The sequence below is a fragment of the Aphelocoma coerulescens genome, chromosome 2, assembly GCF_041296385.1.
Source record: "Aphelocoma coerulescens isolate FSJ_1873_10779 chromosome 2, UR_Acoe_1.0, whole genome shotgun sequence".
NCBI lineage: Eukaryota > Metazoa > Chordata > Aves > Passeriformes > Corvidae > Aphelocoma > Aphelocoma coerulescens.
The window spans coordinates 16,984,192-17,011,680 of NC_091015.1; the positions used below are offsets into that span (position 1 = coordinate 16,984,192).

Here is a 27,489-nt window from a genome sequence, read left to right on the forward strand (position 1 = left end):
ACACACAAATTATTTTTTCTCATGAAAGCTAAGAGCTTTATAAATATGTGCATTAATAGTACCAATGCACAACAAAAAAGAAAATATTGTGCATATAGCTGCATTTCTTTTTAGTTTTTCAGGCACCATTTTAATAATAAAAACTGAAAATCAGGACACTTACACTATGAGTATTATTCAAGATTTTCATTGCCAAAACGGACATATTGAAATAACATTGCAAGTAAAGCCATCTACGCCTGATCTTAGCACTCAAGAAAAACAGGGCAGAATAAGTTCCCTATTATTAGGAATGGCTTGTCTCATAGTGCCCAATCTGAGCAGACAATATTCTGATCTGAACTGGGAGGCTGTACAACATCACTTTATGATGATGTCCTGTGACAGAAGTACGCACATATTAGTGGTTGATGCTAGTGAGGGAATGGCGAGCCCTAGTAAATTGTACTGATCTCACATTGGACACAGCAGGGAGACTGGATTCACAAATAATGACCTTGACCTTACCCCCAAGGGTTTACACTCCTTTAGCTATTTTTCCTTCTTTATTTGTGCCTTCAGTGTACATTTCACTACCAAAACATCCTCATTGTGACCTTCTGTAGATTAAGGACATGTAACTCCATCATTCCTCAAGGTAGTGTGTGGACCAAAACCTGCTTACACTGTCAACACTGCAGATCTAAACAGGCAAAAATGCTTTGAATTATTTCCCAACGTTTTTTTAATCTCCTAGAGAAACTGATGTGAAACAGCAGTAGTTTTACACTGCATTCCCCTTAAGCCCACTGGCAGGTATGTTTTGCCATTCCTCTTCCATGTTGTGTGGTGCAAAAAGTGGCCTCTCCTTCCTCATCTCTTTGCCTGAAGGTGTGAAGTCAGTCTCTCATAAATCACTCGATTCCACCTTTTTTTAGTAGACCTGAAGGCAACAGGTCCTAATGGTTTTCCACTAGGACCTTAAGCTTCACTTTGAGAAGAAGCTACTATTCTTGTCAGGATTCAGACTGGGAAGTAGCTACTTCCTTCACAACAGTGGTGGAGTTAAAACTCAATTCCTGCTGATACACTTGACACTCATTTCTTTGCTTCTTTCAGGTTGCATTGGTGTAATGATACATACCCAGACAGAATATTTCAGAGAGATTAGCTGAAATGCATACAAAATGAGAAGAAAAACCTCAATCATGCAATTCCCTCATACTTCATAATGACAAAAGACAACAGGGAAAGAACAATATTAAACCAAGGCAATTCTGGTAGTCCAAATGGCAAACATCACAACACACCAGGTATGCAACTGCATGAAACCACATGCAGTGGCATCCCCACTAAGACTGTAAAAGCAGATCAAAGAGCTTCTCCCAGGTTTAATTACTCATCATGAATAGAAAGCATAAAGATATTTTATAGAAAATGTTACTAACAGACAATAAGGGGACAAGTGGTTGGTTTGATGACTTGACAAGAGACGCTTCAGAACCTTTTTGAAACAATGTCAATATTCAAAATTCCTTATAGATTATAAACTGACCCCAAAAGTAAACTTTCAAATGAATAGAGCACAGAGACAATACAGTTTTCTTGTGTGAGCTGTTGCAAGAAAAGAATGCTTGAGAACTTCTTCTCATTGATAAGGGCTCAAATTAAGTCTAGAACTTAAAATCAGGTTCTGACCAATAAGATGGAAATAAAGAAATAGAAAAGATTAGAATTTTCAGTAGCATTTTATGTTGAAAGGTGTTACATTATGTTATGAGGAAGCATGACTTGCTTTTCATAAATCCATGCTGCCTACTCCCAGTCACCTTCTTGTCTATGTTTAGAAATGATTTCCACGATTACTGGCTCCATCATTTTCTGTGATGGAGATCAGATGTGGGTCTGACCAGACTGTAGTTCTCTGAATCTTCCTTCTTGCCTTTCTTGAAGATTGGAGTGAAAATAATTTTCTTCATTGCTTAAGGAACCCCCTCCAATCTCCAAGATGTTTCAAAGATTATTGGCAGTGATCTTGCAATGACATCAGCCAGTTCCCTCAGCATCCTTGGGTGCATCCCAACAGGCCCCACGGACTTGTGTACATCCAGTTCTTTTAAACGCTCTCTAACCTGATTCCCCTTTACTGAACGTACATTTGCCTTGCTCCAGACTTCTCCACTGGTTTCAGGGATTACAAGTTAAGACTGTGGCAAAGAAGAGATTCAGTGCCTCCACCTTTTCCATGTCCTTTTTCACCCCATTCTCCATCTTTCTGTATTATTTTGATGTACATAGTGTGTTTTAAAGTTGAAAACAAGTGTTTCCCAAACCTTCAGGAAAACACACACTGCAGATGCAAATTTTCAACTGAAATAGGCATATCCAAAAGATAACCAAAAGGCCCAGAAAGATCAAAAGCTTAGTATTCAAGAAGACCATATATATAAACTCCCTGGGAGACGAAAAATCTATGACTTTTACTACAAAACCAAGAGACATGGAGTAAAAGGGGATAACAATCTATACTATCAAATACAGGGTGATATAAATGGATGTCAAAGAAATGAAAGTCCAGTGGCTTTCACCCACCATGAGAATTAAAGACAAAGAAAAGACATTTTTAAGCATACAAGGAAAAAAATTAAAACCCTAAATCTGACACAATGTAAATCATTATGAGGTACATACTGATAATAAAATGACAAACAGTGCTCTAAGAAAAGGCAGAACGTTCACTACATTTGTGAGATATGTAATCTTTTTTAAACAAAAGGGTTTAATACAACTTCTTGCTTTAAGAAATCCAAGATATTTCATTTTAAAGACACGACCTCCAGTAAAACAGGTGATCACAGACTCCCCTCCACATGCTCCTGACAGTTCAGCACATCACACCACCAGTGATTCTAATCAAATCTCATGCTTCAGGGCTTCATATGGTTTCCTGAAAGGGATGCACAGGAACATTTGTTGTCCTGTTGCACAATTGGCCAGATGTACTTGGATAGGAGAATTAGTCTTCTCTAGAGCCTCAGGGACTTGTACAGCTACACACAATCTGGTGCAGTGTGATGGTGAGGAAATTCCTCCTTCTCAGAGGCTGCCTTCCTTATACCTTAGATTTCAAACTTACTGCCACTTTGACACCTAAAAAGGATTTTTTTGCCCCTATATGACTGGCAAAACTCTGGAGATTTTTCATTGTTCCGTGACATGGTTTATCTGTTGTGATGATCTGGGCTACTGGCAACACCTATGCTGACAGAATATTTAAAATACCTCAGGACTGGACTACTCCAGCACAAATAAGTCACTGGGTTCAACTTTCACATAAAAAATGAATGGGGGTTTACTATACACAGGTGAGACCAGAGGATTTCTTAATAACCTCAAGAGTTGACTATTTTGTGACCCATCACAAAACAAAGTGGAAGTCTTTGCTGGCCAAAAAGGACTATTTTCTCAATTCATGTATCTCTGGCATCCAACACTAGCTTTCAGTGTCAAGCTTCTTTAATGCTTAAGCCACCAGTGACATCCTTATGTGAATTAATAGAAGAAAATATTTGAAAGACCAAGTGAACAGCTTATCCTGGATATAGCATTTGGCCACATGATTTCTGTTTTTTGTTACTGGACAGCACAAAGGTTTTCATTCAAATGTGCCCCCCCCAAGAAAAAAAAAATTCAGGACTAAGCCTTCAACAAAGAATTAAACATTCAACAATGAAAAAGCTCCACAGCTCAAGTCAATGCAATCCATCTTATCCCTGCTCACCCTGGGCTGAAAAATTTGGAATTATTACTTTGATTGGGTTCAAAGCAGTTTGACAAGCTGCTCAGGAAGAAAGCTTTCTTCAAAGTCTTTTACTTTTATTGGCTTCTGCCACAGTCTCCTGGTAGATGCATTTTAGCAGCAACAGGTGAATGTCGTGCTATATGGTATACAGAAATGACAACACAATAACAGCCTGGTTTTGATCTGAACCAGTGAAGCAGACAGCTTTATTATGGATGCATGCTAGAATGACTAAGACAAATACAAGTCTTGCTATGACTCATTGCTTAAAGTAAGCTAAGGGCAGAAAGAAAATTATTTTATTTTTGAATACTTTCAAATTAAATTATTTTAATTAATTGTTTCATTTTTGCAGAATGATTCAGACAGCATTTATAGCTAATGCAGGGCAAGTACAGAAGGACAAAATAGGATATTCTGACTACTCTGGAATAAGTAAGAAACAGAAGTTTGGAACACTACTCAAGGTCATGCTGAGCTCCTCTTCGATGTCAGCAGGACATGCAAAGCTGGGAATGATGATACATATTAAAAAGGACAGAGACTGAAATGGCCCAACACTCAAACTTGGATCACTCACAACTGACTTCTCAACCTATTCTCTGAGCACAAGGTGGCTCTAGACTCCCTCCATTGCAGCCCGATCTGTGCCATGTGCAATCTCAGCACAGTCCTTGGGAGCCTTCTTGGCCTCTTCAATGCCACATGCCCCAGACACTTGCCAGGTTGATCTGTGATCAGCCAACAAACTGCATCCATCAAGGCTACTCATGGTCATTTAGGTCATGTTAGGAATGGCCAAAGCACTGTGTCACAGCGAGATGACAGGAGAGCCGGTGAAGTGTCACAGTGAAAGGATGACACTCAGTGCCGTGGTTCCCTCCCCAGCCTCTGACCAGAGATTTCAGATGCTTTGTTCCCCACAGGACCAGTAGGAAGCTCCCTCATGCATCAGAAGACCAGGAATTATCAAGATGCAGTTGTACCATGGACTCATTATTCCATGGAGATTGTCCCCATTGTTTTGGACATGCTGTACAGTGTAACTGATTTTACTTCTCTTACTTTGTCATTACAGCAGCTTCTGGCTCAGCTACACTTCAAAAACTCAACCTATTTAGCACATTCACAGAATTTTAAACATTTTGGCCTGTATTTCTGTATCAGAAAAGGCATAAATGTCACGGAACAAAACTTAACAAAAACACCTGTGCATTGTAACGTATGTTGATCAATTGTTATTGATCACTAGTAGTGGTAAAGCACTACTAACAGTCTCTAATTTGTAAGGAAGAAGTAGTACACCACTACTGAGACACAATACAGAATGTTGGCAGAATTACTGTTTTTTAGGGAAGAAAAAACCCAGTAAATTAATTTTAATAACTCAATTGAATTATGTAATTAATAGTTTCATTTATTATTGCCCAAATGAAATTATGTATATATTTTAAAGTAAACATAGAATGAATATAAAAATACACTACCAAAACAATCTTGCCATTGACTAGTTTCACCAAATTGCAATTTTGAATAATAATAATAAGACCATCTTGAAACACCAGTATTAAGATTTATTTTTCTTCTTAACTTGGAAAGACTTGAAATAGCTTTAAAGGAAAATAATAACCCAATTACATTCCAAACACAAAAGCTGACCTCTGTCTACCTCTAGTTTCCAAACTACATAGAAGCAATAGTTCAAGTGTTAAACAAAGCCATATCAGTATGTCTAAATAGAGCAATACATATTCCCTTTCCCAATTCAGGTTTTCGCCATTGAGTTATACTCAGGTTAAATCTCTAGTTGACCCTGGCTACTGTCCATGATAAAACTGTACTAGCTATATGCAAAGTGGGATATCTGAAACTGCATTTGGAATGCCAAGACAATATTCACATACAACTTCTACACCCAACACTGACACAAAAGCAGAAAAATGCAAACTAAGCATGTTTAAAGTACAAAAATCACCCTACCTTCACTATATATTCTATTAATATTACAATACATGTTTTAATTATGCAACCTATTTATCCACAGTGCTAAAGGAACACTTGAAGACATTATTCTATTAACTGCAGCAACACAGCTTGTATTTTTCCACCATCTGCCAGAAGCAGTGAGGCTGCATTACCTTTTCTCCGTGTTTTCCACTGGAACCTGCTTTACATGTTAAAAACCAAAGATCTTTCCTATGTATTGCTTATCCAGAGCCTCTAATGATGGAGAGTTTTAGGTACTATTAGCAAAGTGCCTAAGAAGAAACTGAAAATGGACAGTGCCAACCCTTTTCAATATCCCCTTCCCCACAGTTACATTGCAGGGCAAACTATGGGGAATCATGGGATCTCTTGTAGCTTGAAGTAGGCTTGAATTCTAAAGATTTAATGAATGCCCACATTTTATTTTCCTTACGGGTACTTGAATATTTCTAATATCCATCTAGATGTCTCACTTTTTTTCCCAATGACCTTTCCTGGTAATAACAGCAAAAGTCTAACTACATGTGGTATGAAAGTATGTTTGATGCATAGACAGGCATGGCCTTCAGAAATAAACAGTGCTGCTGGAAAAATATGCATTTCCTAAGTTGAGGAGTATAATTTATAATTTTTCTGGACATTTCCAAGGCAACAGCTGCTTGTCTTGAGATATTTCCAGTCTGGGAGAGCAGGTTTCAGTAGTCCCGAAGAAGTATGAGCTACCTGTGCTCTTGGTCAAGACTATCAGCCTAAAGGTCAACCCTCCAAAACATAGCTAAAGAGAAATTTTCCATCAGCCTTACAGTCTCTTCTTTTTAGCTAAAAGAATCACTTGCCATGTGACCATAGGTTTCAAAACTTTTAGAGGAAAAATGGTTCTTTCCTCCATGGCTTCTGAGACACCAGCAACATGTTGAGTTTGCTGATAGGGAGTTGTGTCCTCTAGGATCCTCTTTGTTCAAAAACACATAAGCATGAAAAGCTCTGGCTTTCTAGCTCCCAGAAGCACTGAAATGGCAGGGGGTTTCAGAAATAATTTAAAACCTTTCAAAATGAAATGTCATTTGGACTTTTTCACATCAAAGTTAAAATAATAATAATAATAATAATAATAATAATAATATAGTAATAAAAAATCTAAGTTCCTTTTCTCCCATTTTGAAATAGCACATTATAGAACTGTGCCTTAGATTGACATTAATACATGAAAGGCCCTGTGCAGCATCTGATTTCAAGAAAAGAAACTGAATTGAGAGGGACTGTTCAAAGAAGCAAGTATTTGTCAGCAGAAGCATATGTTATACCCTCAGCATCCCATGAAATTGGTTACACATTATGAGATGCAGATGAGTATATGAATTTTTACTACAGGTGAAGAGTGCTATGTGTTCAAGTGACTTCAGGCCAGCTTTTTAACTGATGAAAAAGATCACATACTGACAGATATTTAGGCAGCAAAGGTTGCAGATAAATATGTCACATGACTTTCAAAACCTATCTGGCATTAATTTCTTTAAATTTCATTAAATTAATTTTCTGCACTTTTAGAGGCTAAAATTTCATTTGAAATCTGTCTTTTTAACATCAATCTGCTGGGTGCTGAGTTCTGAAACAGATGTAAAAACTTTCTTCCCAGAACACTAATAAGAAACTGTGATTATAATTGGGAATATTTATCAAAAAGGAATTTAATTCACACCTTGCTTGCCTCCAGTTCTTTTTATACAACAGATTACATAGCAGTCACTCTTTAAAGTGCTGCAGGGAATTTATTGTAAATGTATATTTTGCTATCAAATCTCTATCTTACACTGAAGACATAGCAGCTACACTTGAACATAATGCAACTATATGATGTGGTAGAGGATATTCCTTGCTTGGAGCCTAATTGCTGCAATTCTCAGGCATAACGTCCTACCCTAAAGGTTTTCTATCAGAACAGCTTAACAGCTAATTCCCACAAATGTTCAGGTAGTGAAACTGCCTTCAGTCAGCCTTCTCTTACAAAGAAAGTATGGACTATTAGTGTATTTAGAAGTTTAATGACTTTAGAGACTGAATCTGTGACCAGTGGACACTGTCACAGTAGATCCCCTTGACTGCTACTCATTATCTGTAGAAAATAAAAATTAATTTGTTTATCTCTGCTGATCTAAACTATCATACTGGATGGATGTGAGGCAAGAGGATGCATATCTGGTAACAGTATTTCAAAATTTTTGTGGCTTGGACAGTTTAAACTAATCTGGCAGCTCCTTGATAAGCAATTGAGCTCCAGAAGCATTACTGTGGGATGTTACAGAATCACAGAATGGCCTAGGTTGGAAGGGACCTTAAAGATCATGTAGTTCAAACTCATCTGCCATGGGCAGGCACACTGTCCACTAAACCAGCTTTCTCAGAGGCCCATCCAACCTGGCCTTGAACACTTCCAGGGATGGGGCATCCACAACTTCTCTGGGCAAACTGCTCCAGTGCCTCACCAGCTTCACTGTAAAGACTTTTTTTTTCTAATATTGAATCTAAACATATTCTTTTTCAGTTTGAAGCCATTTCTCCTTGTCCTGTCCCTATATGCTCTTGTAAATAGTCTTTCTCCAACCTTCTTTTAGGCTTCCTTTTGGTATTGGACTTGATTTCATCATTAATCTATACTGGGATTGGGTGTTTCTTAGATATGAGAGTTTGACTGGGGTGATTAAGAATATTACAGCAGAATTTTAAGGGAAAGCAAAAATGTCACTCTTCAAAGCAGTCTGAGTGAAGCATGGCTGTGGGGCTGTGGTATTCTTTCAAATATCTCTTTAACTGTCAGTACCTCTAGAATGGCAAACAGTTCAGGGAGTTAGCCTGGATTTTGGAAGAGCTTTTTCCTACATTTTCTGTGCCACCTCAAGCAATTCAGTCTCTCAAAATTTCAGATCCCCAGCTGTTAACTGGGAATTAAAGTAATTTACTTCTCCATAAGGGTGTTGTGAAGGTTATCCATTACAGACTGTGCAGTGTTCAGAAACTATGGTCCCAGCATACATAAATACCTATGATACAATGACTATAAAGCAATGTGTATAAACTGTGTCACAAAATGCAGCTTCTGAAAAGTTGGTACCACTGTGCAAGGAAGGACTCATCATGGCAGAACACTGTACACTGAGTTCAAAGTGTACTAAAGCAATGAAGGAAAAAACCCTTTTTCAAAACTGATTCAATTCACTGAAAGTTGACTGTTTTTTCACTTTTGACTCTTAAAAAGTTCCTAAATGTATTTTAAAAAAAGGACAAAAAAAGCACAAGTACAAATTAAATGATTGCACAACACACACAGACTGAGAATAGGTCTTTTTCTAGTTTTGTGTTCCATAAGGCACTTCACAAGCCCATCTTTCAGACACAGCATTTATGTTCAGAAGAAAACCACCATAAATAGTATCAGGGGAGGACAGCAAAGGCTTCTTCAGGAACATCTCATCAGCATCCAGCATGCAGGAGAAAGGTGCAGATAAAATTATCTTGGGAAGGGGTCACTTCCCTGGTCATGTGTGTTCGGTGGTTGAAGGAGTCCTTGGAGGCCTCTGTTCCCCTCTCCACACAGAAAAGCTGTGTGCACACTAGAAAGGGTGATGTGAATATTTGGGTTGGGATTTTTTGTCTTTGTTTGGCCCCATGTAATAATTGGTTCGGTCTAAACCACAAATTTTGCTTCCTCTGAGTATTTACTGGATGGAAAGTACACTGTGCCTCTGTGTCTATCTTACTCTGTAGCCTGTCAATTTTAGAGGCCAGTATAATAAAAGATGGCTGAGTTTAAGTCCCTGATACAATAAATGTTTATGTACAACAGTCTGTAGCAATACCAACATGAGAGATTTTCATCAGCTCACATTCCTGGCTAAAACATGATCTTGGAATCTGATTAATGTGGGATTAAATCCCCTTAAGTAGAAGACATAAATCTCACAAATCCCAGCTGGATACCTTAAGCGGCAGCCTGAATGGTGAATGGTACATCTTCCATGATGATTTTAGGAAGCCTGTAAATTGATTCCATTTGAAACTACTCATTATTGGCTTCAGATTGTTTTTCTTCTTGGGGAGGTGGGGGGAAGCCACCTCTGCAATCTACTCCTAAGTTAAAGTGCCATTTATATACTCCTTTGAGAGGAAGGACTGCAGCTGTTACAGTCCCACAGTTTTGAGCCCACAAAAATGTGTGCATACATATTTCTTGCGCATGGTCTAATCTGTATTTTGGCATCACAATTCTCCCACAAGAATTTAAGATTATTTTTCAATTACAGCCTTATCAGTAGATTGCAGTTACTGGGGAATAAAAAATTCAGGTCCTCATCCCTACAGCCTGTATGTTTTGACATCTGCATAAGTAAATTAATTTTCATAAGTATTAATCCTCTAATTGCCTCCAGCACCTTAAAAAATTAGTATCCACAACACATTAAAATACTGGGTTTTGCCTCACATTAAACTTCCAGACTATCAGAAAATACTAGAAAGTGTATGGCAGATGATTTAGGAAGTATGAAAATTTTTCAATGGAAGATTTTGTCTGAGGAATATAAAAGAAATATGTGAAATTTTAGAAGAATTACTAACCCTAACAGTTGTGGGGATTTTGTGTGTGAAGTCATGAGAGTTCCATAAATACAATCTACTGGCAGGAAGATACTATACTATAGAGAGTTAAAATCCCATGGTTAGTTTAAACGATTGTTATGTATTAATTGAATCAATATAATTAACAAAATAGGAGGTTAAAGGAAAAATAAAGATTTTCCATCTGCTGAATTAAAAATATTTACAGTTGTCTGCTGTGCTGTGAAATAGTGACCAATAAATTTAATTTTAACATAAGAAGACAGTGTTCTACCCGAAGATAATGGTTCATAACAACAAGCATTGCAAATTTTTATACCCCTCATATAAAACAACAATAACTTTTAAGGCAAATCACTGTGGTATGGCTGATAAATAACAGGTTGCATCCACTTACCCGTGTCTCTCCTCTTCCTTTTTGGTGGTGACACCAAAGATGAGAGCATTCAAGAGTCACTTTAGCCCTAACAGACTTCAACTGACCTTTTCAATGCCAATTCTTAGATTTGCCAAAATCTGTTAGTCTTCCCAGACTTTAGAAAGTGGGGATTACTTATACAATATTTCTCCCTCTACTGTCTTCAAGTATCTCTTGCTTTGTTTTAAATCAAATTAATGAAGTATATGTGTCTGAGGTGGAGCTTTCCCATTCTTCACAATATCTAGCTCACTAGATAATGCTCTCATATAAAACATGAAGCGTTTTCCTATCAGGTCCTAATTTCACTGAACCAGTGTACAGTTCCTGGAGGAACTAAACACCAACCTTATTTTGAATCCTATTTACTCACTTCGCCATTTCACTTACTCTGTGCCTCAAAGCATTTGGCACTTACCACAACCATATTATAATGTCTGGTTTTTAGCCATTCTATTGAAACAGCACTACCAAAATTACTAAAATTTCTATCAAGTTAAAAAAAGTAATTTTGGTAATCCAAGTGATTTTTAATGAAGAACCCAAAAACTTAAAAAAAAATTAACACAGTTAATATTTTCTGGTTTGTTTACTCTATTTTAAAAATATAAAACAGGGTATATATTAGTAAACATAACATACCAAAATCCACAAGCTTGACTCCTCCTTCAGTGGTCAAAAGGATATTATTTCCCTTAATATCACGGTGGATAGTTTTGTTTTCATGCAAGTGCTGAAGTCCCTGGAAGGCGAGATGCAAACATGAACTTTTAACAACAGCTCTGTCCTCTGTATTACATTTGCAGAAACAACAAGGTAGTAGAAAGGTATGAAAAATATTTAAAAGATTTTTTTAAATCCAAAACCACAGGGATGTCATTCTTACTGCAAAACCACTTGCCACATGACAAGGAAAAGCTATTTTTTAATTGCCACACTTTATGTCAAATAGAAATTTTAAGATGAAAGCAGAAAAATATCACTATAAACCTACATATAATACCTTTAGAGCATAAACTCAAAGAAAACTACTAAGACCTAAATTCCACTGGAGAAAGTTAAATTTCAGTTATAAGGAAATGATAAATAAAGACATTTGATCCTAATGAGCAGAACCAAATTCTTGTAGCAGGGCTTGAATTTGCTAGATATGTGGATTGTTTTACTATAAAAATAGTTTGGATACAGACATTGAAAGCTGAACAGTATTTTGATGATATTTCTGCTATTTCTTAAAAGAAAAGCAATTTTGATGCTGAACTGTATTTACTAAGAAAATTGATCAATGGGCAGGAATCAATTTTCATTCTCTTAATAGTGAAACAAACAGATTAACTGCTATTTACCTTGCTTGCTTAAAAAGAACTATCCTAATCAAACATTGCCTTGATTTCATTAAACACTGCTATAATACAAGATAGTGAGCTGTGTTAGTGGGGACATGATCTTCATTAATTTTAGAAAAGTATGAGCCGAATATTGACTATCCTTTCATTGAAAGCTTATCTTACTTACCATCAGAGCTTCTCGTAAAATGTAGGCAATTATAAGTTCATTCATCCTTTCGCCTCTCTTCAGAAATCCTTTCACAAGATCAGTCACAGATCCACCATTGCACAGCTACAAAACACAAGAGGAATATAAAAAGGAATTAGGGAGTGTTGGAGTAGACACCTGGTTTTTACTTTCAGTATTTTTTTGTATCTGTAGCCAAATGAGATTCTACTAAACTGACAAACCACAAATTTGTCCTTAAGTCTACCATTTATACAAACAACATACACAGCAATTTTTGCCGATTTTTTTTCACTACTTTCTGCATTTAATTCTTCTTGCCCAAACACAAGTACAGTAGTCTATCTCTTTGTTTTCCTGTATCCATGATTGCTTTTCACTGAAACAGAAGTTGATTACAGTGCAATAAATTAGCTGTGAAGGCATATTTTGTGGGGCATACTAATTGCTTCTTATATTCATCATGTGCAACTCACCACCAATGCACATTATTACAACACCAATTCTCAGGTACAAAAGATATGTACAGTATAAAATGGATTTAAGGCTTCAGAAGACAGGCAGCAGAGAAATTTCCCTAACATGAAATCTTCCAACAGTAAAGCTGCCCTTTTTGCCAAGCAGCACTTAATTCCTAGCATAGGAAGGTGTGATACACAAGGCATGGGTATTGTGGAATATGATGAAAGCACTGTGGAAAGAAAGGTCTTCCACTGAAACAAGGTGTGCCATGGGTGTAAGACTAATTATAGCCCTTGTTGCATCAACCCTGTCAGCTCCTTGTTCCAGATGTAGAGCCACTATCCACTCTGGACAATCTTCTCTCACTCTCCAGAGGAGAGAGTCCAGCCAGACTCCTGCAAACCCCTGTCCTGTCCCATACACGTGGGAAGAAGAGACCTGGCGCTGCTCTCTAAAAACAATAGTGAGCACACATTACCTGCAGGTTGTTTAGACTGCAGTACCTCATATGTTCATTTTTATCACTTACAATTTTTCCGCAGGAAGAAGTAACAATGTAATGTTAGGGAGTACCTACTACTGTAGGAGTTACACATCTGCAAAGATGAAATTAGCACTTAAGCCCTTAAACTATCCATAATGCACCTGACAATACTCATTGATTGAAGAGCCATTGTCTCCAAAAAGGGGTAGCTGCTTCCAATAGAACAGTAAAATAAACTTCAATTCTTATACAGGATCATCATCCAGTAGCTTTTCACATGAAATTAAATACCCATGTAAGGTATTTTAACAATGCAGCACAAAACAGTAATTCCTTTTCACTACTTTTGAAGTATATTCAAATCAAGGGCATAATTTACCAGTAAAACCTTTCAACTGCAGAATTCTAGGCATCAGATTCTTTTGTGTATGTATATTTTTCATCTGTTCTTCTATACCCCTACATTTTTTTCTGTGCTGCAATTAAAAAAAGACTTGCACCTTACCATATAAAGCATTTTCTATCCCTTTTTACCGAAACATAACAATAATTCTCTCATTATCTTTGAAACCCCTAGGCTGCACTGAACTTGCACCACAAGAATGCCTCCAGAAATGCCATTCAATACATAACTCTTGTTGCAAGATGTGTCCCCCATCAGGTCAGCAAGGGCTCTGGTCTGACAGAGGCTGAGCTCTATGGCAACAGTCTTGGAACTCACTTAACCTCTCCCTTACCTAAGTGGGACAATATGCATGCTTAGAGAGGGAAGAACTCATATGCTTAAATGATGGGATTAAATGCTTTGCTGGATAAGGATCAGATTCCCAAGCAGGATTTCATTTACTGTCATTAGTCATGCTGGTCTGTCTTCTACATCAACATTTTCAAGTTAGTTTTTTTTTTTACAATGACATTATCTTTTCAGGGTTTCCATCATTTTAACTTTGGCACATCACCGACATATTTAATCAAACCAAATGGATTATGACAATAATCCTGGTAAATTTAATGCACCTGAATTCAGGGCATTGAAACTGTCTGAGAAGTAACAAACCAACTGTGAAATACATTACACATACGATATTCTTAAAACTATTTTTCTTCATTATCTCATAATATGAGATATAATATTTTGCTTCTTACAGAGGGATCTTTTTTCTTTACAGAGCTGTATACCTGTTCAACATAAAGAAAAGGAATATATTCTTTTTTTAGGCAGAAGAAGGGAGAAACTACACCTCAGAAATCACCCTCTAATGTTTAGGCAGTGAAGCCAATACTGAATTTATTTGCCTAGGTCAGCAATGTTAATTTTTACTTCCTTTAATATGCTGGTCTAACTAATTTTTCTACTACTCTCATAAGATATAAATCCTTATTATGAGATAAATACCTGCATTATAAGATAACAGTTACTTAAAATATCAGGTAATGTAAAATATTAAAACTGTGATTATTTTAGACCAAACAAAACCCGAACATGGGTATGCAAAAGCTCAGCTAAACAAGTCTTGAAATAAAGAAACCAGAAGTCAGCCATACCACCATGGAAACTCTCTGCCAACTCCCAAGGCAGGGTGGCTGCTTAAACAGAGTTCAGCTGAGGATGTTATAGACACAGGTTCTTGCACACACACACACACACAGGGCAACTTTTCTTTTGCTGCTTCTGTGTCAAAGAGCTGTACTTTTACTTACATCAGACAATTAATATTTTTCTGAGACCACCAGCATAGGAGGGAGAGGGGGAAAAAAGGCTGGGTATTAGAATACAAGCAGCCATAAGGAGGAAAAGGGATTATTGGAATACAACTACAATTAGAAAAGGAGATTATGGCAGACACTGTATGTGTGTGCTCTACACTGTGTGGGTGGGAGGGGGGAAGGATGACGACAACGATGACACAGGTTAGTATTAGCCTGTTCTATTTTTACCATAATGGCTAAAATGCTGTCTCTGCTCTAATTTCCTATCTCTACTGTGCATTTTTTGCAGGTGAAGCTGCCACATGTCCCTAAAACTATGCACATAACTAAAGTTGAAATGGTGATTCTTTCTCCTGACTCAGGGTAGCAAGTTGCATGTGTACTCAATCCAAAGGTATCATGAACACTTCAAAAAGTCCCTGTCCTAAAAAGTCAGGCTCTTCTCTTCCCTTTCAAAACAAGAAGCTACAGAAAGTTATGATACTCCTGCCCAATACAGTGATGGACCATGCTTGCTTGAGAATTTGAGCAGATGGTAAATAAATTATCCTTGGGGATGTTTATCAGGATCTACTCCATAGAAACTTATAGGAATAAAAAACCCTAAATCATTAAAAAAAAAAAAAATCACATAACCTTGATTCATACAGTCCTTTAATGAGAGATTATGGGATAAACATTATTTAGCAGTTAGTTATTATGCTAGACAGAAAGTTTCCTGGGGTGTTGTTAAATATTGTAGCTTGTAATTATATCTGCTGCTTCTCAGTAGCATGCTGTCCACGGTAGAAACACTGTGTACCCTCTTACCAAAGCTGCTCAGTTTGAGTTAAGCCAACTGAAATGCTTGGATGACAAGAATCATGAAGGCAACAGAGATAATTTTTTAAAAAGATCGTTCTAGTTTTCAGTGAAGCATCTAGAGAAGGGAGGTGCTGGTAGCTATTATTTTGTTGCAAACCTTGTGAACTCACATGACCAAATAGCTGATCAGTCTCTGTCATTTGCTCTACAGCATTTGGTAAAATCTCCTCAGAACACCTTGACGACAGGCACTGTAAGCAGAGAACAACAAATGCACAGAGAACTCGGGACACAGTCATGCAGCAGAAGCTATGTGTCTGTCTGAGCTCTGCCACAGGGCTGCTCCCTACCCTGAAGGTCAAAGCAACTCACCAAATGAAATGGCCTTTCACCTGTCATGAGACATGGCCTTTTGTGGGAGGAGAGGGTCATAACTCTGTTTCTCTCTCCCACACATTCACACCCATTCTCTCTTACATACACAGAAGCATTTCTTGTGGTTTATATCAGATGGAAGCCCCCATTCAGCTTTGAATAGAGTCAGCTTAAAGGGACAGACTCTTGGAATGTCCAGTCTATGAGACACAGGAAGGGAAGATATTCATGATCACCCCACAGGGAAGTAATTTAGAAATGTCAGAACTTTGTACATGAACAATTTACATCAAATTAGTATTAGTCACTTTTCCTATTGTTCCCTTGTGATTTAGAGGTATTTTCCTTACTGGCAGTTTTTTCAGTGCCTGCATTGATAGAATGCAAATATTATCTACAAAGACAAGCAACTAAAAGGAAGGTAAATTGAACCCTTGAGGCTACCTACAACCGGGTGGAGAAGATAGAGACAGAATCTTCCTAGTGTCACACAGCAAAGGATGAGAGGCAACAATCCTCCACTGCAAGTCAGGAGATTCCTACCGGACATAAACAAAAAATTTTCCCACTCAGTTAAGCACTGGGAGAGATTACACAGTGAGTCTGTGATATATCCATCCTTGGAAATATTCAAATTTGAATTGAGAAGACAAATCTGTAACATTTCAGTTAATAGTCTTTGAGCAAGGCGCTGGACCAAATAACTTCCAAAGGTTCCCTCCATGCTGTACTTTTATATGATTCAGAATATATGAATTTAATGAATTTTGAATTCAGTTCATAGTCTGGATATTCAGACAGCAGAAAGAGTGGGAAAGAACAAAAGAAATCTTGCGTACCTAAGCCAATCGAAAGAATGATTTAATAGAAGGCTTGACTCATATAAAAATCTGCCTTAAAGAGCTGTAGCTCTGATGGCCATGCATAGCTGTATCAAAAGAGGTGCTTAGGAACCTTCTGCAGTGGTAGAAAAGGGCTCCTCCCTTATGATTTTCTGGCGCTCAAAAAGGCAAAGACTCATACTGGGATGACATGCAGTTCTCCACCCACCCATCTGCCAGAACCATGTGCTACTGTAATTGAGCTATTAGTATGCTAAGCTATCTGCAGAAAAAAAATATAAAAAAGCATGATCCTAACACATGAAATGTCACTTAAAATTGCCATCACATCACAGTCATGCAGATGTTCTTTTTAGGTCTTAGTCACTCTGACCCAGTTATACATTTCTCCTCTTCAGCTCTTCTCGATTCTGATGCCTGTTGAATAAAGATTCAGTATCATCTCCCTTTTGAAGAAAACTATCACTTGCACTTTTGTGAGGGCCATTACAGCCTTTAATCATCTAACTGCTCCTGACTTATGCATCTGTACTAAGCTGTCAGGTAATGTTTGCTTGCATCAAGCAGTTGTCAAGGTGCTTTCATCTTACTTCAGCAGCTTGGATGCAAACAGTGGGACAACTACAATTACTTCCTTCCCTGTCTTTACAGACATAAATAACTGGGCAGCACATCACATATGCACAATTTATGTCATGCATGAATTATAGTTATGAAAAAGTCCAACCTTGCTTTAATGTTATCTCACACAAGAATGCTAAAAAGCATCACAGGCACTAATCTCTATTTTCTCCCTGTTCTTAGAATAGATAAATAATCTGACCTGTTCTCCTAAGCAGCACTGCCAGTCTCTGAGCTGACTGTGCCTTCCTTTCAAGACTGACAGCTGTAAGAATAGAAGACTTTCAGTTGTTGCTGTTTTGTCATCATAAAATTACAGAAGCAGAGGAGTAAAAGGGACCTCAAGAAATCACTCAGTCCACCCCATATGCACTGTGTAGAGACCTGGTACTTTCAGATATGATAGATATATGTCTAACTTGCTCCTAAAAATCTCTTGAGGAAGATTCCAGTCTTTCTAAGTAGCCTGTTTCTGTGTTTCTCTAGCCTGATAGAGCATTTTTCCTGCTATCCAACCTGAATCCTTTTTGCTTCCAACAAAACTGTATTAATTTTGCCCTTCCTTTCAGCAGTATATTATAATAAATTACCATTATTTTCTATTTCCATCCCTGCCAGACTACTATCATGATATGTCTTTTTTTTTCCCCCTCTTTTTTTAGGCTGTACAAGGTTAGTTGTAACCTTTTGAAATTCTCCACATTTTCTCCACTCAGACTGCCTTCAATTTGCCACTGATATTTGTCTCACATTTTGCCCCGAAGTGCATACAGAATTCCTTTGGAAGTCTTGTCTTAGCTGAGAAAAGCTGAACAGAACACAATCATCTCCACTTTACAGAGAATCCCTTTCTGCAGAATAACAGCCTGGTCAGGTATGTCCCATTTTTTTATTCCTATGGACAGCAGTACTTTGAATGAATCTCTTTTCTGTGATTCAAAAAAATTCCTCTCCTAGTCACAACTGTGAATCTGATGCTATTCCCCAATCTGACTTTAATTAAACTAGGTATCCACTTCAAATTTTTATGAGGACTTTTTTTATCACTCAAGTTATTAATGAATAGAAACAGACCAAAACCAGATGCCTGCTTGAGATTCGCCCAGCCCGGAAGTCCAGTTTTGTGAAAAAGAGGTTATTTGCTTTTTTGTTTTTGTGAAATGTCTGTATTTCCACATTTTCCTCACAAGCATGTCACAGGGGAGCATATAAAATCCTTACAAAAGACATTCATCTATTGCTTTCTCCATGTTACACCAGTTAGCCTGTTAAAAGATTACACTGCAGTAATACAATTTGTTCTGGCCCAGTCCAAGTTGATCACTTATCACGTTACTGGGCTCTGCATGTTCTACAGTGGTTTCTATTAATTTGTTCTGGATCTGTTATGGGTATCAAAGTTAAGCAGATTGGTCTGTATTTTCCTAGGACATTATTTTTCCTCACTTTGTAAAGACATATACTAAATATTCCAGTATCTCATTTCTCTAGTAACCTTGTCTTTATCACTCTCCACATTAGACCCTCTGAACTTGTCTCTAAATGCTTTAGCTGAGCATTTTTGTTTCTCCTATTTGAAGGCATTCTGAAATATTAGAAGAAGCAGACCCTAATGCATTATCATTAGTCTCTTACTGTGCTTCTATTTTTCTCTGCAACAGCTAATTTGCTATTGTGCTTTTAATGTCTTTAAAGAACTGCCAGCTACCCTGACACTTTCCTACATTTTTACATTATTTTTCCTAAGTGCAGGTACCTACCAGTTCCCAAAGCCAGCTAAACCATACTCTCCCTAAGCCCATTATCTTTACCCTGCTGCCATCTTTACCATCCTTTCTTTTCTTAGGTGAGTGAAAGCAACTACTTTGGGGCCTTTTTCACTCAAATTTCCTTCTATCTTCAGCTTTTCAACAGAGATCTGGTCTATTCAAACAGAACTGACCTGATAAAGCCATTTCCAGAGTCACTCTCTTTGCCTTCTGTCTCCAAGAAAGAACTCCATGGACTGTCCATCTCACAGGGTCACCTGTGACCAGATAACTCCTATTCTCTGCCTACAGTGTGACACATTTTCATAATTATTACTGCCAAAGAGCACATTCCACTGACAGCACCTAACACATACCACCCATACTTGAAGGTTCTTGTGAAAACTTACAGGGAACTAAATCTGTTTTCTGAATGGGCCAGGTGGTTCAGTACACAGCTCCTGTCTGTGCAGCACAGTTTTAATTTCATCTCAAATGGAAGAAAGATATGCACTGTAGCTCCTATTTTTCCTAACGACTGGACAAGACAACCCAAACCCATAACCCAACCCAAAAGAAACCACAGCAATGGTTTCTCTATGCTTTTAGATAAATTTGATTGCTTTCAATTTAGTGTGAACTAAACTTATCACTGAAACAGGCATCTTTCCTGAGTTATTTTGCTTCAGTGATCAAAAACCATGTGGTATTTACAATTTTGCTCTCTTATATCATCTAGCACCTCCAGGGCTGTGTTAGTCACAGCCTCACGGGTGTTTGTGTGTTGCTTCTGATTTCTTTCCTTTCAGTTTGGCTTTTAACTTCTCATTTTCTTTGCCACGCACATGCACTGACAAGACAGCCAGCCAGAGGAACAGTTTGCCTGTTTCATCTTATGCAATGCTGGCCTTCACAAACTCTTATATTTCTCAGTCAGACCATAGATATTTTCACATCATGGCTAAAATGGAAAAGCCTCAATGATGCAATTATTGCCTAAATGTCTTTGTTCAAACTCAGCATAATGGAATGAAGCCAAGCAGGTTTCACATAAACAGGAAAAAAACCCTAATCCCCAAAGGAAGGATTTTTCTGTTCTAAAACATTTGTAATATCACGAAAAAAAGCAAGTAGGTGAGGTGACACTGCTGTGAAAAAGGTTTACAGGACAGACCCCAGCTCAATTCTCCTTCTAGCTCATCCTGACACAAACTTACATCCCATAATTCACATTCTTTATAATACGTTTACATCCCCATCAAGGTGCTAATGAAGAAATCAATGTATCACCTGTCCATATCCTCTCAAAAGATTATACAGCTGAAGTGGTACCAAGCTATGATTACAAACGCGCTCTGCAAAGCAACTGGGGTCAAAACATATTTAAAACAGAAATTCTAAAGGAGCTTCAACTATAGCTTTCATGGCCTGGCAACATCATAGCACAGCTGTAATTTTTTAATAATCAAATAAACGTAAGGGTTATTTTGCAAAATCTGAGCTAACCTAACCACAAAACTTAGAGGCACTGGTCAGTAAAGAGCCAGGACTTCCTGAGCAAATACAAGAGGGAGCTTACCAAGACAGAATATTTTGATAGAGCAAACTTAGTGCAATTCATCATTTTATCATACACAAAGAGCAGTGGCAAAAACAACATTTAGAGGACAAAACCATTCCCTTCGCTAGGGAGAAAAAGAGTGATTAACTTGGCATCCATAATGACAGAAGTATTTCTATTGACTGCTGCAAACCTTAGCTGAGGCTCTAGAAAACAGACTCTCCTAAGCAAAGAGGGCAGCCTGTGGTAACAGCAAGCACTTCACAGGTTTTATTGCCTGCTCAGAACTGCATTACTTTTGTTCACTCTTCACCAGTTAAGAAACATTTCCTAGCACCTTCCTTTTTTGTAGCATCATTTCTATATGATTCAGGGTTCAGACAGTAGGTCCAAGTACTGCCATGTCCACACTGCTCATAATCCATTTCATTTGTGTATTTCTACATGAAGACAGTAATTTAGTCTAATTCACTGTAATTTAAATTACTGCAATATAAATCTTCCCTATTGAGTTTGAAAGCACGGCCGGGGAAGCACAGATCCAAACAATGGGGCTTGTCGGAAGGCTGCTTTTACAAAAGGAGTGAAGCTGAAACCCACTCATCCTCAAGGCAATTGGTGTCCTCCTGGGAGTGTGCAGGACATGAAAGGAGCTGCAGGACTCTGTAACTGTCACAGGACCCTACTAAGCAAGAACATTCTGAAGGACTTTCTTAAAGATAATTTTGTAAGAACAAAATGATGCTAAACTCAAAAGCCATTTTTTTCTTCTCCTTTTTTTCTTATTTTAATGAACTACTGGAATGATTAACTCTGAGAGACTAGAGCAGACAGAATTGAAATTAAAAGGCTTTGTAAACCAATCTCTCCCTGTTCCCTGTGTGTGTGCAAGGCAGTTCCCTGCTTCCTGGATTTGATTTTGGCAACGTCAGCAGCTTTCTGAATTGCAACAAATGCTGACATTATTTCTGGAGCCCAGGGAACTTTTCATCACCACTGACACATGACTCTCTTGTTTCTGTACCTCCTGGCTCCTTGTTCCTTGAGTACTCTTCTCCTATAGTTTGAAGCTTTCAGCCCCCTCTGCCCAAAAAAGAATGAGGAGTAGATCCCTCTCCCTACCACTGGAGTGACTTCAGTCACTTCCTTTATAATGAAGCCCAACACGTAAACTGAGCACAAAACCAGCAAAACTGTATTTGCCTATCACACTTGAATTTAAGCACTTAACTGTCAGGTGTCAGAGAGCAAACCCTCCAGCAAAGAGCAAAAAGGTCTTAGCACAAGAATTCTTATAATGACTGATGCTATTCCCCGTTACAGATAAAGGAGGTCTGGTTATCTGGGATCTAAAAAAAACCTACACGAAGGTGGGTTTTGGTGTTTTGCTTTATTTTGCTTTTCAATTACCTCACAGTTGGTAAAACTGTGATCAAAAATTAAATGTACAGAAAGCAAAGTGATGTTAAATATTAGAATGTGAGAGGTGTATTATTCGTATGCCATTAAATTACACAGTGGTTTGGTAAAACTATTTTTTCTGGGCTTCTGCTTTACTGCATGATGGCAAGAATTGTTAAGCTACTGAGAACCGGGTTTTTGCATGTGAGTATTCGCCAGCAAGGCGAGCCATAACCAGTTGTTTAAAAGATGCAAACTGTGCAAACCCCAATGTAATATGAAATATTCATTATGCAGAGAAATTATGAGTGTTTAGTAAAAGTTTGAAGCATCAAATAATAGTTGCAGCCACACACCTTTGGTCTTGAGAAAATAGGATATGATTCAAGAGTGAAAAATTGCTATAATTGGGAAGCAAAGAGGGACACATTAGAAATGATGAAATCAAGCCCAATTCAGGCATGCAATGGATCAAAACATTCAGTGTTGGTCTGAATAGAGCAATTATAACAAAAGACATTACTGAAAAATGACCTGTGTTAAGAAATAGGAAAAAGCAATTTTCAATTGTTTAATTTTTCTTCTATATATGCCATTTGAAAATAGCTAATAATATTTAAGCAAATGACAGCTTCCTTCCCCTCACCCAGCCTTTTATAAAACATAAATGGACTTGTTATTTTCCACTATGCTAATTTCCTGAAACATTACTGTTTTACAGCAAATACCACATAGCAAAAAAAGCTGTATATCTGCTTTCTTATTATAACTGTTATTATATATTCCATTAAACAGAACAACTTCCATTCAAAGCTTTTTTTAAACTCCATAAACTTGCCTTTATTCCCTTAGATGGAAACATATCTGCATATAGTAACTCCTGTATCTAACAAAAGCATACTGTAAGCATGCCAAAGGAAAATCCTAAAGAAATTATTAAACTGTCCACGTCACAAGGTCCTCTACTTCATGCAAAAGAGAAGTAACTGATAGAGTGATGTCTCTAGTTTAGCTCATCTTTTTGAAAGCCAAAATGAGACTGTTGGGTCTTGCTTCAAGGCACTCCCAAAAATTCCAGTGGGGCTCACTCCAGCCAGTGCTCATTACTCAGAGAGGCCTCACAGAAAGAGTCATGACTGAATTTGGATTTTCCCACCCAACTGTCACAGCAATAAAAACAACTCCAGTTTCCATACTTCTACCCATTCCTTATAGAACCATAGAATATTCTGAGTTGGGAGGGACCCACAAGGATCACTAAGACCAACTCCTGGCCCTGCACAGGACAACCCCAAGACTAACACCACGTGTTCGAGAGTGTTGCCCAAATGCTTCTTGATTCATTACAATTGTATTATTTTTTAAGGACAAAATCTTCAGTCAAATGGCTTTCAACAACTGAAGTCCCAGCAGCTTCAATAACATGAATTTGTCTGCTGAACTTTTGCATGACCAGTGACTTCCCAAGCTCTGTGCTTTCCTTGCAGGCCACAGAAACTGAAGCTGCAGATATTTTCAGCCAAACATGTTTGCACATCTAGAACAAGAATTAGCTGCTTTAAAACACTGACAGCCACTCCTCTCTCCCTCCTCCATGCACAGAGAGGTGCCATGAAGAGTGACACCACCATTAGCTGAGAAAGGAAAAATATCAAGCTAATGGAGAGAAAATGCTTTGCTGCCAGCCACCAGGACTCTTCCACAGCGCTGGAAATCTCAGCAAGAGAGAAGGGCAGAACTACTGATCCTGCTCCGAGCTTCACTTTTTTGTGCCCAGCCTGCTTGGGCATAAACAGCCCCCTGAAGAGGTAGCCTGTGCCTGGAAAAGGAGCAGTGGCTTGTGAAGAGGCTTGTTGTGTTGGCCATGTGGGAGTGACAGCACACTCTCCCTGCCAGAACCATATCCATCCCCTGCTCCATACATGGTACAGGACTCCTTGCCCTTTTAGACTGGGATATGGGAATGAAGTAAAAGCATCACAAGCCTGGTCAAGGAAGATTACCTAGACAAACAGATTTAAAAAAAATATTGATCTGTTTACCTAGCACATAGAAGTTATCAGTCTCCCTATATAGCTTAGAAAAGCAAAATTAATGAGTCAAAAGTAAATGAGTGTAAAAGTAAATGTAATGAGTAAATAAGTAAATGAGTAAAATATTGTCATCTACTGCAAAAATTGAGATGATTGTAAAAGTCAAAGAATCTGTTGCGGTTGGTTTGGGTTTGTTTTGGTTCATTAGGGTTTTTTGGGGAGGGTGGGGAGCAGGGTTTTTGTTTTTTTTTTTAATAGTTTCTTGTCTTTCTTCACATTGTACATCACCCAGACTTCCAGCTCTCAAACAGCTGAAGCCTCATTCAAGTTAAGGTACAAAACAGCAGTGAAATATTTTAGTCTTTTTTTTTTGTTTTTACGAAAAATACCAATAACTGGATCTTTGGACAGTTGTTGCTCTCTTTTGTAGAAACCACACAGCAACCTAGAGTTGAACTATTAAAACCTCAGCTCCGCAGCAGGAAAAAAAACCTCCCATCCTCTCAGCAACTGGACTTGCTGAGACTGTTATTTCTTTACATGAATATATTCCATAGATAGGACATTATATAACAAAGCAGATGATTTTTTTTGGTTGTTGTTGTTTAAATAAGAAGGATGCACTTCAGTGAGTTTCATGCAACGAAATGCAATTACATGCAATGTTTAAAAGGCAACATGATCAGAAAATCTTTCACATATAGTAGGTCAGTGAAGGATCCAAGGCTATTAACCGCACAAAACTTGGGCATTAATTATACTTGTTTTTCTCTGACACATGTAAATTGTGCTGTCACTGTTCATTTATGAAACTGTGAGGAAAGTTTATAAATATTCCATGAACTCTAAGGCTCTCTTTATGACCACAGTTAGATTTGCAAACATCTGGAAGCATACGATGTGCTAAATTTCTCTCTCCAAAGAGCAGATACAACAGTGCAACAGCACAGCAGACTCACTCCAGGACAGATACAGCAATGTACATGTATTGTTCAGCATTCTTAATTTTACCTAGGAGTTACTGCAACACCTTCTTCTCTTGGCTTTAGTGAGTACTTATCCCTAACCAGCCATCTCCAACCATGCCATTATTCCTTTGAACCCTCACGCTGGCTGCCCTTTCTCAGTCACATCAAACATGAGCTGGATGCTTTTACTGTCAAACCCCACAGCAGTTCTAATACCCTTTCTTATGCAGCAAGAGATCTATCCTTGATCAGCTCACAGTGCTGGCATCCATTGCTGGCTATCTGTTGGCGTAACATGTTTTCCTTTCTGCTTTTAAAGAGCAGCTAAAGCAAAACAGAAAATCATAGCACCATCCTCCTTCAAATCCTCCTTCAAATCCTCCTTAATAACTCTCCTGTACTACAATGCTGACACAAATGCCTGCTGCTGATTGAGATCACAACTGACTTCTGTTATCCATTCAGTTCTCCTTTCCCAAAGCCATTTGTTCCATCTGGTTTAAACCTTTGATGAAAGCTCTCTGCTAGGAAGTCAGTTTTTGGACGGGAAAGGGGTGAAAAATTGATACTCTACACATTGTGCAGGGCTCTCCATCTCTAGGCAAATTCAACAATGGTAGCTCTTCTAAAGGATCTCCACAAAACCTGAAAGGACTTTTATCAGGGGATCTCAGCTTCTTACATTCTCATCATATTTAAACACCTCACCAGACAAAGGCAACTGACCTTGTGATTGGTAACTGGGCAAGAACTGCACTGGTGGGCTACTCTGTGCCCATAACACAGCACAGTCTGTTGACAGGTTCTCTCTCAGCTCTTACCCTGTTACAAGCATTTTGGCAAGTCACTGGAAATAAACTATTAGTAATGGACCAACATAACCCTGGTATAGCAGGCTGGCAGTTTGATATACCGGCATTTTATTCCTTTTTTCTGTATGGTGCTACCTTTACAATTGTTACAGTGTCCCTCCTCTGATTAACCATGGGTTTCTACTTTGTCTATGTTTGCAGAAGGAGTAGCAGGTGAACTGATGCACTAGTTTCCTGTGTTCTAGTTTAATTCAAGCTTTTGAGAGCTTCTATTTACTGGGTTTAAGATTTTTTTCTTCTTTCTGAAAAAAAATCACAAATAGAAGCATTCCAAGGACTTAAAAAGAGAATTTAGATATTTGTACATTCAATTTTTTCCTCTTAATATTAACTTTAAATGATCAAAGGTAAGTAAAAAATCTGAATCACTTCAGGCAAATTTTAAATCACCAAACATAGCTGCCAACTGAATCCATCATGACAATATTTCTGTAATTCTTTTGAGTTACCAGTGTCTGGTTAGCATGTTCAATAACATCAAGAAACATCCAGAAGATGAAACTCAAAGTATACCAGTTTGCCTGAAAAAATCCAGAATTATACAAATTATCAATTTATTTAATTATTTTTCCCATGTTAAAAGGTTGAGGGAAAGGGAAAGGCTAAAATGACACCTCTTCAGAGAAGCAGATTCCAAGCACAAGCTACTCTACACTCCCACAAGAGTTCTCTGGTGAAGATTACACTACATCAAGTAAAGGTTCTCCATGAGAACAAAGGTGAATCAGATTCACTCAGTCTGGACTGTGCACAACCTGCATCTGTACAGATTGCACCAACTACTCTGCAGGTACTTTTTAACAACAGAGCTGGTCAGAAAATAGAGCCTGGAATCCACTGGAAACTGTAACATATTCCTCCTTCTCAAATGAGCAGGAGTCTAAATTTCTTCACACTGAAATATAATATGATTTAGAAATATTTTCATAATGTTGAAAACATTATATTCTACCATGTGGAATATTATAGAAATAGAAATCAGCATATAATAGTGATGCAAAAATTCAACTTGTATGCTCATAAGGGGAGACTGTACAGTATGCCTATATCATCATCAGGTTTAGTGTGTCCATCAATGGATACTAAATGGAATAGTCTGGGACATCTGTAATACAGCAATCACGGTTGCTGGAAAGTATGAGGGAAATGGACTGCAAAAACTGGACAACAGACTCTTCCTAAATAGCATCTTCTAGTGCCACCGCAGCACACAGAAAGTTGAGGCACATGGACCATTGGTCTAACTCAGCAGGACATTGCAAATGTTTTTGAAATGTTCACATACACACTTTGGGGA

General features: G+C 38.0%; 1 protein-coding gene across 1 annotated transcript in view; it reads right to left on the minus strand.

Annotated features, from left to right (window-relative positions):
• Positions 1 to 27,489, minus strand: part of MYO3A (myosin IIIA) — a 116,370-nt gene that overhangs the window by 72,819 nt on the left and 16,062 nt on the right. The window contains exons 4-5 of the mRNA XM_069005741.1: positions 12,312 to 12,416; positions 11,439 to 11,538 (exon numbers count right to left, since the gene is read on the minus strand). Coding sequence (XP_068861842.1) covers positions 11,439 to 11,538; positions 12,312 to 12,416 — 205 coding nt within the window. The remainder of the gene's footprint in view (positions 1 to 11,438; positions 11,539 to 12,311; positions 12,417 to 27,489) is intronic.